The 17,148-nt window shown below is 41.9% G+C and overlaps 2 protein-coding genes across 4 annotated transcripts in view; one reads left to right on the plus strand and one right to left on the minus strand.

Moving 5' to 3' along the window:
• Positions 1-17,148, plus strand: part of LOC125454282 (contactin-associated protein-like 5) — an 821,154-nt gene that overhangs the window by 109,779 nt on the left and 694,227 nt on the right. For all 3 annotated transcript variants that reach the window (XM_059647522.1, XM_059647523.1, XM_059647524.1), the window contains one exon: positions 15,376-15,486. In XM_059647522.1, coding sequence (XP_059503505.1) covers positions 15,376-15,486 — 111 coding nt within the window. The remainder of the gene's footprint in view (positions 1-15,375; positions 15,487-17,148) is intronic.
• LOC132209853 (syncytin-1-like) lies at positions 3,903-7,990 on the minus strand. The gene is made up of 2 exons (XM_059647675.1): positions 7,914-7,990; positions 3,903-5,489 (listed from the first exon to the last, which is right to left on the minus strand). Exon 2 carries the CDS (start codon positions 5,062-5,064, stop codon positions 3,961-3,963), a length of 1,104 nt encoding a protein of 367 aa, XP_059503658.1. The 5' UTR covers positions 5,065-5,489; positions 7,914-7,990; the 3' UTR covers positions 3,903-3,960.

The following is a 17,148-nucleotide window of genomic DNA, read 5'->3' on the forward strand; positions in this document are numbered from 1 at the left end:
CCCCTACCCTATCCATGTAACCCTGCATTTTCCATGGCTGTTCTACTATCCTACCCATCCCTTGACACATATACAATTTAACATGGCCAATCTACCTAAACTGCACATCTTTGGACTGTAGGAAGTAACTGGAGCTCCCAGGAGGAAACCCATACAGACACAGGTGAATGTGCAAACTCCATACGGACAGTTGCCCAATACTGGGATTGAACACTGGGAGACAGCAGTGCTAACCACTGACCCACGGTCCTGAATACCTCCATTTCCCACCTTTTAGCTAACTTCTAATCCATGCTGCCAAGGATCTATCAATCCCAAACATTTCTAACTGCTAACTAACCTGCAATGTGCAGCATCCACAGCACTATCCTTATTCACTGCCTGTGTCACCTTGTCAATTAAATTTGTCAGTTGTGACTTTCCCTTGACAAAGCCATGTTGACTGTTTAGTATAAACTTATTTTCACTCAGTATTTATTTATCTTACCCAAATTATGGCCTTCATCACTCTCCCAGTGTTGACATCAAGCTGACAGGGGTCTGCATTTCCTGATTTATCCTTTGCCTCAATTCTTAAACAACAGTGTCACATTTGCAATCCTCCACTGGCCTGAGATTAATCGTGTGTTCACAATGACTTGAAAAGTTTCTGTCAGTGGCTCCACAATTTGCTCCATTACCTCTCAGCAATCTAGGATGCATCCCATCCCAGACTGGTGACTTTTATTAATTCACAAATAGAGGTCATCCCTGGTTAGACCAACAATTATTGAAATCACCAACTATCAAAGCTCTACCTGTCCTGCAGGATTCCATAATCTGCCTACAAACGTTCTCTTCTGCTTTCTCCCCACTGTTCCAAAGTTAATGATAAGTAAGATCTTTGCTCCCTTCCAGTTTTTCAAATCCACTGTATAGATTCCAATTCAGGAACTGCATCTTGTTCTTGGGCAATGATACTATCTTTGACCAAGACTGTTACATCTCCTCTCTTTTTACCCGCCCTTCTATAAAGCCTTATAGGCCAGAATGTAAAGAATCTAGCCGTGTTTTAAAGTGATGATGGTAAGTGCGGCCATATGCAGAAGGTTTAGGAACTTAAGATAATTGGGCCAGTTATTGTGATATTATTTGTTTGTTCGTAAGGAATCACTTGACAATTTTTGATAAATCAATCTAAGTCTGTTAATCACCATTTGCACTTATTTAGCTTTTGAGAATAAAACATTCCAACATTTGTATTCACTCGTTTGAGTTGGGTATAGCTCCCTGGACAAGCATTTTTGCCCATCTCTAGTTGCCCTTGAGAATGTGGCAGTGAGCTGCCGTCTTGAACCACATGCTGTAAGCAGACCCATGATGCTATTAGGGAGGCAATTCCAGGATTTTATCCAAATGACACTGAAGGAACAGTGATATGTGTTTCCAACACTTTACTGATGTTCATAAGGTGAAAATTTAACATTGAACAAGGAGGTTTTAGGTCAACAACAACAATAAAAACAGAAGTTGCTGGGAAAGGTCAGCAGGTCTGTCAGCATCTGTGAAGAAAAAATCAGAGTTAATGTTTCGGATCATACAGAACCCAACTCATATGACCAAGAGTGTGGCGGTGGGGATAGGAGTGAAGGACTATCTTAAAACATAAGAACCCAAGAAATAGAACTCTCTATTCTGATCTGCCAAATTGTTAACATCATAACTGACCTTCTTCTGGCCTCAACTCCATGTTCCTGTCCAGTAAAATTTATTAGCTCACTTGTCAATTAAAAATCTACTGCACGTATTCAATGGCTCAGCCTCCACTGGTATCTGAGTGGACAATTCCACTAACAACACTTGGAAGAAAAGATTTCTTCTCATCTCCGTTTTAAATAGGACATGTCCAAATTTTAACCTCTGTGCTTCTTGTTTTAAGCTCCCGTACAAAGAAGGAAAGTGAGGGGGAGAGGTAATAGGATGGGAATTCCAGAGCTTGGGGCCAAGGCTGCTACTGGTACTGCAAAATGATGGATACTTAAAATCAGGTCTGTTCAAAAAGTCACAATTTGATGACAGCCAATATCATGTAGACTATGGGTAAGTGGAAATAACACAGATAGGGAGGGCCATTACCATATAGAGATTTGAAAGTGAGGATAAGATTTGAAAGTGAGCATAAAAGTTGAAGTATTGAGGTGCTGCTTTAACCAGGGTGAAGCCAAAACAGGATTTGCTGATGAGGACCCAAGAAGCCAAATTATGGATTATCGCATGGCTACATTAAAAATACACAAGCTGCTGCATTGCATTCACATAGGAACAAATTACTTACCAAAATACATTTTGTTGCTGTATGTGATCCTAAGCTGGAGCATATGTCCACTTCTAACAATTAATTTATAACAAAGAGCCAGACTTTGAATATCCTGGAAGATTCTGCATATCAGGATCTATGCTGGAAGGGAAAGCAAAGGAAATTACACTGCATTTAGGAGAAAAGGAGAATTAAAGTTGATGTAGCTAAAACCAAATTGTGATGATTTGGGCAGATCATAAAAAGCTTATACATGACAAAGACACTGATTTGATCTCAGGTCCTCCAATAAACAGTGGCTTACCATTTACCCTCATCATTATTTGTTGCAAACAAAGTTCTCTTCCAATGTGTTTCAGATAAACATTTCAAATATTGTAATGGAGTGTGGGGAGGAGGCAAATTAAAACACAGAAGCTAGATTTGACAATGGATATTAGATCTTCAAATTTAACAGAAAAAGCTGCATAGTGCAAATTGATGCACAAGTTAAGCAGGTTAAAGGAAGGGATTACGAGATGTGATAAGACAGGAAGTAGATGGTGCTGAAATTAATCTAAAAGGTTACATTTAGAGCATAAGCATACTTTGTTTGTTCTAAAATAAACAAATATCACACATTCATCTGTTATCCAGCTCACATCAATACATTCACTCAGCTCCTTACATGACGGAGCAGAGTATAAATGCAGTTCTGTTGATATTTGTCAAAGAAATTATAATTCTGCAATAAATAAATGTTAGTCCTTGTGAGAAACAGTACCTGCTCACAAATTCAGCCTGAGACAAAGCCTTGGAAACAAGACAATTTTATTCTGTACGATCTTGCAAGATAGGGTGTCTGCTAGACAGGCACACACACACAAAGAATGCCAAACATTCTTATACAATTTGCAAGTTGCAGAATCACACCTCCCTGCTCCCATTGGTCTTATCCTATCATTCCCCGTCCTGTCGGACCACCCTTGTTTATTGTTCCCTTTCTGCCAGCCAAAGGCCCCATTCCCTTGTTTACTGCAATCCTTATTTGCTATCCTAAAGAGCGCTAGACATGCTGTACGTGCGAATCATCAGGTTTGCAGAAATAAGCCTCTGCTACAACACCCTTATCTCTACCACGTCCTTGTCTGCAGAAACAATATTTCTGGTCGTGCTAACTGCCGCCTTTGCAGAACCTAATCTCTGGTTAATGAAAAAATTCTGCTACAAAATCTTGTGACTATAATGTTCTTCTTTTGCAAGACCCCACCATTCATCCTTATCTGCAGAAACAACATTTCTAATCTCTAAAAATTCCCCCTTTTTCTTTTTCTCAAACTGTTGTTTCTGAACTAATTAAGCCCCTTTTCTAATTCATTTTCCCATTTCTGCCCTCTTACGCTTGCTGGCATTGAGGTTCACAATCTTGTACACGGTTAGCCCTTAAATCATTCTTTGTGATGTTCGTTTTTCGCACTCTAGAAGCATTCTTTGACTTTTTCTTTGTGCATACCATCTGCTGATTGTTAAAGCATCTGGTGATGTACTAGGGTTCGTTCCCCTAGAGACGTCATTAATTGGCTCAGTATCCATTTGAGGACATTAAACCCCACCACCAGACCCACTGATATCAATAATCCATAGATGGCCAAATTAACCAACCACCTTCCCCAACCAGTTCATCCTCAATTCCCCCATTCCCAGCCTTTTTCATTCCGGTATTGGTCACCAGCCTCCCTCATCTTGGCGATTTTGTCTTGCACGTGTTGGGAGATATCAGTAATGTTATGGGAAACCTCAGGTATGTATGTACAACACTCTTCCCCAATTAGTGCACAGGTACCACCTTTCTCTGCCAGAATATAATCTAGAGCCATCCTATTCTGAAGAGTCGTTAGCCTGGTGGCAATCATTTCGGTCGTTATGGCCGCCACTTGGGATTGGGTCTCGGCCAACGCATCGGCAGTATTGTTGGCCAACTCCTCCAGGGAAGGCGCCAACTTGTGTATTTCTCTTCCTGCTTGGGCAGTCTCATACATGGGTACCAAAGTCCAGAGGAAGCGATCCCCTTCCGTTACTTCTCGGGGTGTCCGCTTCCCTTCCTGCCCATTCTGAGTTATTTCTGGGGTTTTATCTAACAGCATCAGATGGGGAATTAGGTAGGCGAGGTAGCAACAGCCACTCCAGCCTTTCTGACTTTGAGGCAGTGTTAAATCAAAATCATAACATTCCTGCATTTCTACGCTTCCTATGCATTTGGTCACCCAAATGTACCTTTCCCCGGGGATAAAGGAATAGGCCTCTAGGCCACATATCCAATATGTCCCGTTCAATATGTGGGGTACATTTGTGCCAGTAGCTTGGCTGGTGGTGATACAAGATGAGTTTCCTAACTGGAAGGGTGCGCTGTCATTCTGATTGCAGAAACAAGTGGTATTGACTACTCCTTTCGGTGGGGAAACCCTAAGGCCATTGATAGCACCCAGGGTTTTCGGAGCCGGTTGTGGGAACCATCCCGCGAATTTATAATCACCCCTTTCAGATCTCCATTTTGTATCATTTGAGCCCAAGTCAAATTGTTGTTCCTCATACACCTCTCTATTGGTAAATGGTACTACCGTGAGAGGGATTCCAGATTCTCCATGGTGTGGGATCGCAGCGCATACCCAACAGTCAGTACGCCCCGTTACTCTAGCATAATTGTGACATAACGCAGTAAAATGATTCTTCCCAACCCCCTTGGCAACTAGTGCCAATATTATCGTAACAACATAAAGCTGCCTGCTCATTTCAGCTTCCCAACCACATCCCCCCCACCTGTCTATTTCCTAACCCTTTAAGTACCCGGGAGGCGTGGGTTCGCGCAACGCTTACAATTCAAAAAAAATTTTAACTGATACTTAATAGTCTCTCATATCAGTTCAGTTCATTCTTTCTGCTCAGTTTGACTTTCAAAGGGTTGTCTGTAGGATGAGCTTGCCACTCGGCCGGAGGGGAAGGAGCGTCCACCGGACCCTTAACACGAGTGTGATGACTCCACCCTTTTTCAGCAGTTCGGACGGCTGTTTCAGTAGTCAGGAGGGTTAGGAACAGTCCCTCCCAGCTTGGGTGTAGTTTGGTATCTTTCCAGGTTTTGATCAGGACCCAATCACCCGGTCGTATCCGATGTACTGCAAACTCAAGTGGAGGTGTCTGGGTCAACAGATCCTTCTTCCTAAGGACAGACAAAGAACAACCGAGTGCCACAATATAGTTCTTTAAAAACTTATCATTGAACTCTACAGTTGGTAATTCCCCTTTTCCACCCAAGAAAGGTAATCCAAACATCATTTCATAAGGAGAGATGGTATAGGGTATTGTCTAACCCGAACCGTCTCATCTTTTCGAGTCAGTGTGATTACCAATGGGGTAATAGTTAGGTGCCCTGCGTTATCAGCCCTCGCCCACACATCAGGACTGATTTGTTGTTCTTCCCTAAGCGTTAACATAGTCATTGTTACAGCTACCGCACTATTCTCTACCCCAATTTTTTTAAGCCCAGCAATATAATCAAATCCTTACCTAGTAAATTACTCCCAATGTCGGGGATGTATAGTAATTGTCCTGTCACTTCCTTAACATTGTTTCTAATTAGGGTTGGCTCAAAAACAGGCACTGGGAATCCTTCGCCTTTTACTCCGGAAGCCCAGAGATACTCGTTAGTCAATTTAACACTAGTAGGTATAAAACTTAGGGATGACCGTGCCGCACCAGTGTCCACCAAGAATACTGCCTCCTCCCCTTCAGGTCCCACCTTTAAGTTTATCAAGGGTTCCCGGTGGGTCTTAGGAGGAAGGAACCCCTGACTCCCCTAATCCTCATCGAGGGCCGTTAGGGAGACCATTTCCCTTTCCCGTGTTAACTCTGGGCATTCCCACTTAAAATGTCCCATTCTTCCACAATGGTAACATCCTGCCTGTCGTTTCCCTCGTCTAGTATCTGCCTTTTCATTTCGTGTTTCTCTCTGCCTTCATATTCCCTGTTCAGCTTTTTCTTTCTTTGTCACTTCTTTAATGGCGGCGACCATCATTTTTGCTTTTTGTTTCTGCTTCTCGTCCTTCCTTTTTACATATACCTTCTGTGCCTCTCGTAGTAATTCCTTCATCTGTCTCTCACTCCATCCATCTATTTTCTGTAATTTCTTTTGTATGTCCGGCCACGATTTAGTTACAAACTGGACTTTTAAGAGTCCCTGAGCTACCGGATCATCGGGATCCATCCCCGAATACTTCCTGTGGCCTCCTTGAGCCTTTGAAGAAATGTAGAAGGAGTTTCATCCTTCTCCTGTCGTACTTCAAAGGCTTTAGCAAAGTTTTGCGATCTGGGTGCTGCCTCTTTAATTCCCAATATTACCATTTCCCTCAAATCCCGCATTGATGCTCTATCGTGTCTATCATTATTGTCCCGCTGAGGATCGGCATTCGGGAATTTCTGATCTGCGGGGACCACATTCAGTCCCGCTGGGTATCTTTTTTCCCACTCCTGTAAGGCCGCCCTCCTAATCATACCTCTTTCTTCCCCCGAAAATAGAGTTCCTAGAATTGCCATCAGTTCTCCCCAGGTATATAAATTGGGTCCTAGGAATTGATCTAACTGTTCGGCCAGTCCGACCGGATCCTCTATTAAACTTTTCATTTCTTTCTTAAAGATCCTAACTTCACTACTGGTTAAGGGAGCGTTCACATACCCAATGTCACCATCCCCAATCGGGACCTCCCTTAAAGGGTATAATTTTTCCTTTTCCTTTGTTTCTGCCCCTCCTTTACGTGTGGTAGATCGTGTAATTCTGGGCCCTCTAGGTTCCGCGTCTTTCACCTCAGAGTCTGCCTCTTTTTCAGGTGTTTGGGGTTAGTTCTGGGGCCGTGGGCCGGTTGTGGAGGCTACTCATGGCTGTCAGTGGGGAGGAGGAGGGATATGGACGTGGCAAACATGTTAGGGGATCCCATTGTGATTTTTCTTGTTCATCCTTTCCCTGTCCTCCCCTGATCCTTCTGCACTCATAGGATATAGTCCTACCTTCGCACCTCCTATCCAACAAGCCGCATAATCTGACTCTTTCTGACTGAATGGTTCTTTCCGATTGAGATATATATATATATATAGGTATTGGCACAGCCAATCTTCGTCGGATCCATATTTGGGCCAAAAAAATATCAGGTACCTTAATGCTTTCTCTAGACCAAACAAAGCAACAATAATTTATCATTGTAGTCTTGTCTTTCTCCCACGTCCGGGAGCCGTATTCTCAACTGCCCAACATTCTCCCCAAAGGGCTGTCGGGTGGAATATATTCCACTTTGACATTATTTGCAGATCGATTGCTACTCAGGCAACTCCCCTTGCCTCCCATTGTTGCTAATTTAATTAATCTTGTCAAGATTCGGTGGTGCCATCAACCACACCCACTTCAGGGTCCTGACCTTCGCGTGGGGGATTTCCCCTCTTAACAACCGGTCTAAGGCTGGGTGCTCGAATCAGGCAGACACCTTACTCATCCGATTAATCAGGCCAATTATATACTTTTTATATTTCGCCAATTCCCCGTACTGTCCGTACGTCCCCGACCACCAAGGCAATACTTAAAGGTCAGTTTTCTTACCTTGGTCCGTGCACGGAGTTAGCTGGTCGTTACAACTCTTCCCCGTAGTTCCCGTACGTCCCCGCGGCAATACCTGCAGCAAATACCGCTGCTTCCCCCGGTCGTCCGGACAGATCTTTAAGATCTTTCCTGACCCGGGTCTTGTGCACAAGAGTTACCCGACCGAACCCGCCGTGTCTACCTGTCTTGTTTCCAGGGTCTCCCAGTCCGGATCACACTCGCCCAAACCGCAAACGACAAACAAGGGAGTTGGAGATCGCCGAAATTGGCGAGGCACGCCTTCCCCATCATCCCAAGAGTGTTGAGCGGTCGGAGTGTTGGATCCTGGACGAGCCCCCAATTGTGAGAAACAGTACCTGCTCACAAATTCAGCCTGAGACAAAGCCTTGGAAACAAGACAATTTTATTCTGCATGATCTTGCAAGAAAGGGTGTCTGCTAGACAGGCACACACACACAAAGAATGCCAAACATTCTTATACAATTTACGAGTTGCAGAATCACGCCTCCCTGCTCCCATTGGTCTTATCCTATCATTCCCCGTCCTGTCGGACCGCCCTTGTTTATTGTTCCCTTTTCTGCCGGCCGAAGGCCCCATTCCCTTGTTTACTGCAATCCATATTTGCTATCCTAAAGAGCGCTAGACATGCTGTACGTGCGAATCATCAGGTTTGCAGAAATAAGCCTCTGCTACAACACCCTTAGCTCTACCACGACCTTGTCTGCAGAAACAATATTTCTGGTCGTGCTAACTGCCGCCTTTGCAGAACCTAATCTCTGGTTAACGATAAAATTCTGCTACAAAATCTTGTGACTATAATGTTCTTCTTTTGCAAGATCCCACCATTCATCCTTATCTGCAGAAACAACATTTCTAATCTCTCACATCCTCAAACACTAAGAATAATTATTGCTTATCATATTTCCCTGGACAATTTTACACTAATTAGTATTGTTCTGAGTTTCCGTGCCACTCTAAATGCAAAATTAAAACTAGAAGATTAAAGCAGCTTTTGGGGTTTTACCTCCTATAATTTCTTTGTGACATTACGTTGGTCAAACCTTTGGGGAGGAGTTTATTCACTTGAAAACATGGGAGTTACTATAGTAACAGATGATTGTAGAAAAAGCAGACCCCATTGGCTAAACCACGGAATGCACTCAAGCATTCTAGAAAGTTCATCTTGGGCTTGTAGACCTGAGCATTTGACATATAGTCTACAAAAATCCACAATAAAAATATTTCAAAACTATATGGCAGTTCCACTTGCATGATGACTTGCCCTTAATGATAGTTTTGTTGTGGCCACATGAGATTTCAGAAACAAAAACTCAAATTGCTGGAAAAACTCAGCAGTTCTAGCAGCGTCTGTGGAAAGAAAGTGGAGTTAATGCTTTAGGTACAGTGATCCTACGTCAGAACTGCTTCAGGTTTCAATTCTTGACTTTTTTGTCTTAATCTAAATTCAGATTTGAAAAATGATTCAATTGAAAGTTCATTTTAGTGATGGTGACCATGAAACTATTGCTGATTTGTCATAAAGGCCCATCCAAGGAAGGAATTGCACTATCCTTACCTGTGCTGACTCCAGCCTCAAAGCAGTATATTTAACTGCCCTGGGAAATGGCCTGGAAAACCATTTAATTTAAGTACAATTAAGGATGAGCAGCAAATGTTGGCCTTGCCAGTGATTCCTACATCCCAAGAAACAATAAAAACAAATGCACACAGGCCTGATGAAATTGAAACAACACTGTGTGGAGCTGAAGGAAGACAGCAGGCCAGGCAGCATCAGAGGAGTGGGAAAGTTGGTGTTTCAGGTCAGGACCTTCTTCATAAACATTATTAAATTGATTTAATTGAGCCATTTTATGCTTAGGATTTGTAAAACAGCATTTAGGTTCCTTTGATTGTGATAGCTCTCCTTTTCCTTTCAGATCTGTGCTTTTTCTCCTTTGAAATTAACCAGTTTTTTTTATGACACTGAATAAAATTTGGGACAATCTTGAGCAAAATTTTGGGTTTTGAGTAAGGAGTGCATTGTCAGAATTGAACATCATCGATCAATTTACTTAGGTGGTGACACTATGTAGCATTGAGCCACCAGTCAGTCAGTCAGTTTCCCCAAATTGCTTAGTTAGTGTGCAGAATGCAGTGTCCCCATTTAATTAAGGACAGCAGACAGTTTCCTAATTCTGAAGAGACAACAGCAGGTTCTTCAACATGAGGAGTTGTTGCAGCCTGTCAATACAGGGCAATGAAAGAGGGGACAGCTCCAAATTGTAGTGCACTGCCAGCAACCTTAAAGGTATATGGAAAATGCAGTTGTGGCCATTTGGTTGGCCACAGTCTCTCAAGCCAGGCCTGGCATGTTGGCTGCAATACCAGGAGACCACTGGCAAGTTCATGAAACATTCTTGATGGCACAGGAGGAACGCAGGAAACTGGCAAATTCCAGTCTGATAGTTGGCATTATTTGGCAACCCAGCCAAATAAGAAACAGGAACAGGAACAGGCCATTCAGCGCATTAAGTTTGGACTGCTTTCAGTAGCATCATAGATTGTGGCATCATCTCCACCTTTCTGCTTGTCCTCCAGAACTGTTTACTCCTTTGTTAATCAAAAATCTAACTCAGTATTGAATATATTCATTAACCAGTCTCCAATGCACTTGTTGGGGTAGAGAATTCAAATAGTGACCCTCAGAGACAAAATCATTTCTTCTCTCCCTCTTAAATGAAAGATCCCTTATTTTTACAGTGTGCGCCCTAGTTCAGATTTTCTCACCAATGGAAACTTTATTCTAAGCATCTACTATGTCATCCTTTTCAGACTGCTATGTGTTTTGAATATTATTTAGTAAAAAGTGGCAATATTATGATCAGGTTGAAAGATGTACGGTTTAGGTTAGGGTGTTCATCCTTTATCAGGACCCCATGCCTCTATATCTCTGGCATGTCCAGTCCACATCATTTTGTCAATCCAGGCATTACTTGCACCTTCACCAGGACCGCCAACTTGCCATACTTATCTGGAGCTCCTGGTGTTTCATTTGTGGGAACTAGCTACAGTCCCAACAATGACCACTAGCCTTGATGGAGCTGCTGGGAAACGAGAATGCTGGTGTTTATATTATGTGAATCTGCCAGACGGGGTGGGGGTTGCTTCTTTTACATTGAGGTATAAGGCCAACCTCAAAACAATTAAAGACTTGAAAACTATAAAATATTTAGGGGACAAGCTGCCTCAATACAGCAAGACTCATCTCTGACTTATATATAATCAACGTAAAAAAAACCTCATGATTCTTGCTAAGGTTCCTGCAGTGGCTGTTATGGACCAGACCAGACCCCATCAAAATATATTAACAAGGTAGCCTAGACCCTAACTTTTGTTTTTATTTCAAATGTAAATGTGAGGTGCTGTGTTGCAGATGCAATTCAATTGGTCAAACTAGAGGACGTTAAGCAAAACACAATTTATTCAAACACTATAGCTCGTAAAAAATAAAGAAAGAAGAATTTGGGGCCACTTAGCTCTGTTGTAAAAGTTAAGAGAATAATAGATTATTTCACTACTAAACGGTTACTGTTCCAATATAGTAACATCCCATAAACACACGTGAGGCAACAAGGTAAATTTAGAAAACAGATTGTCTCACATGCAGTTTTCGAATCCAGGAGGAAATAACAGCAGAAGACATTTCTGCAAAAGGGAGTGTGTGACAGCCAAGAGAGATTCATTGCCTTCCAACTTTGCTGAGACACCAGCAACAACTGCTGAAAGCTAACTAAAACTCCTGGACCAAATTACTGCAGATACTGGACTCTGTACTGAAAACAAAAAATGCAGGTGATCACAGCAGATCAGGCAGCATCCATGGAGAGAAAGCAAACTAACATTTTGAGTCTAGATAACTCTTCATCAGAGAGTCATCTGGACTCAGAACATTAGTTTGCTCTCTCTCCATGGCTGCTGTAATCTCAAGCTTTTTGGTCTTCACTAAAAATCCTAGATCTATGGGAGCTTGACTACACCTACTCAAGCTGCTTCTATTGTTCCAACTTAAAAACAAACCCAAAGCTTCAAAAGTTGTTTATCTTCTCATAGAATGCTCACTACCCATCCCCTACTCTTTCTCTAAAAGAAATCAGGGGAAACGAAGCAACCTCTTAAGGCCACAGTATTGACAAATAGTGCAGATATCTTGCTGTGCCATTTAGAAGCCTAGCCAGTGATGCCTATGTCACTGAATGGCTGTTTACAAAGATATCAAGTGAATTAAATTAGAATGACAGGCCATTTGCACATTTAGAAGAAAAGTTTTATTTCTCAATTGTGGAACTTGCTATCTCAATATTTACAAGTTAATGATTTATACCTAAACTGGTGAAACTTAAAAAAATCCTCATGATTTTGATTTGAAGCTTCCACAAAATTATTATATTAAATGGTAAACAAAGTCTTACCTCCGTAATAATTTAGTGGGAGAAAATTAAACTTGATACCTGGAACACAAAGAAAATTTGATATAGCCACATATTAGAATGAAAAGACTATTTATTTCCATTATACTTATGTTATAACCAGTTGAGGAGGCGGAATCAGCTTCCTTTTTTAAAATTCCACCTCAATTGGTCACAATAAATATTTCTTATCTAAGTCTGCAGCTTTTACACTTTGAAACACATTTATCTGGAACAAAATGAAGGAGCCAATTTGCAAGATTTTCTTTAGTAAAGGCAAGATAGAATTTTGTTATCTATGTAACCAAATCCCCAAAATAAAAGCAATTATCAAATGCAAAGGCAAACTTAGTAATAAACTAAAATGAATGGGGGACGAGTGCTTCGAACAGAAAAAATACGATAAAGGCCATTGTATTTTAGGGTTTTTGCAGTCTTTGAGTTGTGAGAATGATTGGAGTTCCAACTCTTTAGCTGTTGTTTCTTCAGCATTAGCAATGTTTTCAGATAACATTGAGTACTTGGTGAAAAGTTTTTTTTTCAAGTTGCTTCCTCTTTGCCAAGTTTGAGACGGACAGAGAGAGAGAGAGAGAGAGTCTTTGAGCTTCTAGTTGCTATCACCTCATTTTTTTTTCATTTTGTTTTACCTATTTTTTCATTTGCTACTCAAAAGTTGTTGCCTGAACCATGGTTCTTTGATGTATTCCAATGCTTGACAACGTTTTTTTTCAAGCTGGATGACCTGCAGGTGACTTTCATCCCAATGTGCAAGTTTCAAAAAGACATGAACCAACCAGGAGGTATGGATCTGAGTTTCAATGTCTTTTATAGTGATGTTAATTTGAACTCGGATTGATCCTTGTTTCCTGATGGTTTCATAAGTTGGCTCAACCTTGTCAACAAAATGTGAGGCTGGATGAACACAGCAGGCCAAGCAGCATCTCAGGAGCACAAAAGCTGACATTTCGGGCCTAGACCCTTCATCAGAGAGGGGGAGGGGTGAGGATTCTGGAATAAATAGGGAGAGAGGGGGAGGCGGACCGAAGATGGAGAGAAAAGAAGATAGGTGGAGAGAGTATAGGTGGGGAGGTAGGGAGGGGATAGGTCAGTCCAGGGAAGACGGACAGGTCAAGGAGGTAGGATGAGGTTAGTAGGTAGATGGGGGTGCAGCTTGGGATGGGAGGAAGGGATGGGTGAGAGGAAGAACAGGTTAGGGAGGCAGAGACAGGTTGGACAGGTTTTGGGATGCAGTGGGTGGAGGGGAAGAGCTGGGCTGGTTGTGTGGTGCAGTGGGAGGAGGGGACGAACTGGGCTGGTTTAGGGATGCAGTTGGGGAAGGGGAGATTTTGAAACTGGTGAAGTCCACATTGATACCATTAGGCTGCAGGGTTCCCAGGCGGAATATGAGTTGCTGTTCCTGCAACCTTCGGGTGGCATCATTGTGGCACTGCAGGAGGCCCATGATGGACATGTCATCTAAAGAATGGGAGGGGGAGTGGAAATGGTGGGCGACTGGGAGGTGCAGTAGTTTGTTGCGAACTGAGCGGAGGTGTTCTGCAAAGCGGTCTCCAAGCCTTCGCTTGGTTTCCCCAATGTAGAGAAAGCCACACCGGGTACAGTGGATGCAGTATACCACATTGGCAGATGTGCAGGTGAACCTCTGCTTAATGTGGAATGTCATCTTGGGGCCTGGGATGGGGGTGAGGGAGGAGGTGTGGGGGCAAGTGTAGCATTTCCTGCGGTTGCAGGGGAAGGTGCCGGGTGTGGTGGGGTTGGAGGGCAGTGTGGAGCGAACAAGGGAGTCACGGAGAGAGTGGTCTCTTCGGAAAGCAGACAGGGGTGGGGATGGAAAAACCTAGTCATATGATCACAGTAACAATTTTAGATAAGTATTTGTCCTTTTTAACAGTTACTTTAGTCTATGCAAGTTCTGGGTGTTAAATCAGATGATGCAAGTTGAATATTGATAATCCATGTTTACTATTATGACAACATTTAGGCTTTCCTTGATGCCTTTTACTTCATAGAATGCACAATTTAGAATCATTTTACAGATGAAATAAATCAGGATAATTTGTTTATAAACTGTTATTCACTGAATGAATGTGTACACTAGAAGCCACCTGTCATGACAGAAGCTGAGACTGTAGTGAATATTTATGATCAGTTGAACATTACTACTTTCAAGCGTTTTTATTAATGGATTCCCTGAGCGTATATTAAGCTAATGAAGGCTTGTGACTTTCTCAGCACAAACGTTTCTATGTCATTCCAGGCTCATGGGAACTACTTTGATAATAGTTTGAGACACCTGTCAATGATTGAATTTTCTTATAATGCATCTCTAATCAACAGTCAGATAGGCAACCATTTCTTACTTCTTCATTCCTCCATTGCTGTTTACTTTATCGATTTAAACTGAGAAAAGCCTTAGGCTTGTTCTGTTGGTTTCACATCTCATTTAATTACTATGTTAAGCTATAATTTGGTAATGACATTGCTCTCAATTTCATGCAGTGCATTCTCTACCTCAGTTGAGCTGTTTTAAAGGGAGGAATTAGTTTGAGACATGGACACTTCAGTGAGGGCACTAAGGAGAAGATGAACTGTATCGAATCAGTCCTTGTTTACCTTATATTGACAAGTTGCAGGATTTATTTGGCAGTGAACTGCAAGCCAGCTCGAGAAGAATCCTGCATTTGGGTGGGTACAGTGGCAATGGTGGGTACTTAAGGAGGAGTTGAAAAGAATAAAAAAGTGTTAAAAATCTGCAAACAGATAGATGTATTAATTGTTTTAGAATGTGCGAGGCAATTTATGTGCTCTTCATCTAATAGACTGCACAGATTTTTGATTTGCAATATGCCAGCAATTTCGGCTTAACAACCATCTAAGGCTCAAAAGGCTTTGTTAAAATTCTCTGTTGTGCTTGCAAATGACAGAAACATATTGCATAGCTAATTGATTTAAATGTAATGCTTCTCTTTGTCTGGCAGATGACTGCGACGATCACTTAGTGTCTGATTTGCCTCAGTTGGTGTTCGATTCCTCCTCTGAGTTGTCTAACAGTCACAGTCCTGGCTTTGCAAAGCTCAACAGACGCGATGGTAAGATGCGGGGCGATTGATAAACAACTGTTCATGCTTACACTGCTGGTCTCGAATAACAATGTAAAGTCATATTCATTTTCATCCACTTGATGAGTGCGAAAGGTTAGATGCTTTAACTTGTACTTCAAGCTGTGCATTGTACAGAGCCAGACTGTGGGAATTTTTTTCTGCAGTCCTGTTTCAAAATTTAAAAAAAAAGCCTTTCGAGAAGATCACAATGATGGTGGCATTCTTATCTTTCTGTCTTTGTTTTCACACAATTTTAAAATTTTGCTGAAAAATAGCACATTGTACACAATTGTTCAAAATCCACCCTGTGGTACCTTAATTTCCCATCATAATGTTTGGATGCATTTAACCTCTGCTAATCATTCAGATATTATCACTGAGAGAAGACATCGTCTTCATATTCTGATTGAGTGACATTTTAATTGATCCCATCTTCCTATTCCATTAGCTTGTGCGAAAATTAAAAATGTACATGGTATGATTTGAAGAGCAGGGAGGTGATAGCCTAATGGTATTATCGCTGGACTATTAATCCAGAGACCCAAATTATGTTCAAATCCCATCATGGCAGATCGTGGGAATTAAATTCGATATGAATCTGGAATTAAGTGTTCGATAGTGACCACAAATCCATTGCCAATTGTTGGAAAAACCCATCTGGTGCACCAATGACCTTTACGGAAGGAAACTGCCACCCTTACCTGGGCTTGCCTACATATGACTCCAGACCCACTACAATGTTGTAAACTCTTAACTGCCCCCTGGGCAATTAAGGATGGGCAATAAATTTTGCCTAGCCAGTGACACCGTCATCCTGTGAATGAATTTAAAAGTAAATGTAAGGACATTAAAAAAAAGGTAAGAAATACTAAAAGCAGCAGAACATATAGTCCTTCAACCTTGCTACTTCTTTAACTGCCATCATGGCTGACATTCTACTTCAAATTCACCCTCCTTTCCACTCTCCATACATCACAATTGGCTGAAACATCTAAAATGTATCCATTCTAGTTGTGATGCAATGAGATTTGTGTATATCATAATGATGTGACGGATCACATGGTTCTGACAACAGTAAGAGAAAGGAGACAATGCGCTGGAGGGATTATCACTGGACTAGCAATCCAGACACTCAGATAATGTTCCTGGGACCCAGGTTCAAATCACATCACAACAGTCTTTAACCAATACGATTAGCTCCACATACTGGTAAGAAATAGTTGGAGGCACTGGATACTGCAATCCCTATACGCCCTGACAACATTCCATCAATATTACTGAAGACTTGTGCTCCAGAACCTACCACACTCAAGCCACACTGTTCCAGTACAGCTACAAATGAGCATTCGCCCAATAATATGTAAATTTTCCAGGTATGCCTTGTTCATAAAAATTAAGACCTCAATCATCTGTAAAATGATAGAAGGTGTCATGAACAATGAAATCAAGCACTTATCTAACAGTAACCTACTCACCAAAGCTCAGTTCACGTATAGTCAGGGAGACACAGCTCCTGATCTTAGTGCAGCTTTAGTTCAAACAGCAGCTGAATTCCAGAGGTGAGATGAGAGTGATATCAAGGAGCCTTCACAAAAATGAGTCATTCGGAATTGGAGAAAAATTTTCTGCTGGGTGGAGTCATACATGGCA

This window comes from Stegostoma tigrinum, chromosome 7 (genome assembly GCF_030684315.1).
Source record: "Stegostoma tigrinum isolate sSteTig4 chromosome 7, sSteTig4.hap1, whole genome shotgun sequence".
NCBI lineage: Eukaryota > Metazoa > Chordata > Chondrichthyes > Orectolobiformes > Stegostomatidae > Stegostoma > Stegostoma tigrinum.

Bases quoted from the DNA above. Each gene is read 5' to 3' on its own strand.
- LOC132209853 (XM_059647675.1), bottom strand. From the start codon at position 5,064: ATGAGCAGGCAGCTTTATGTTGTTACGATAATATTGGCACTAGTTGCC.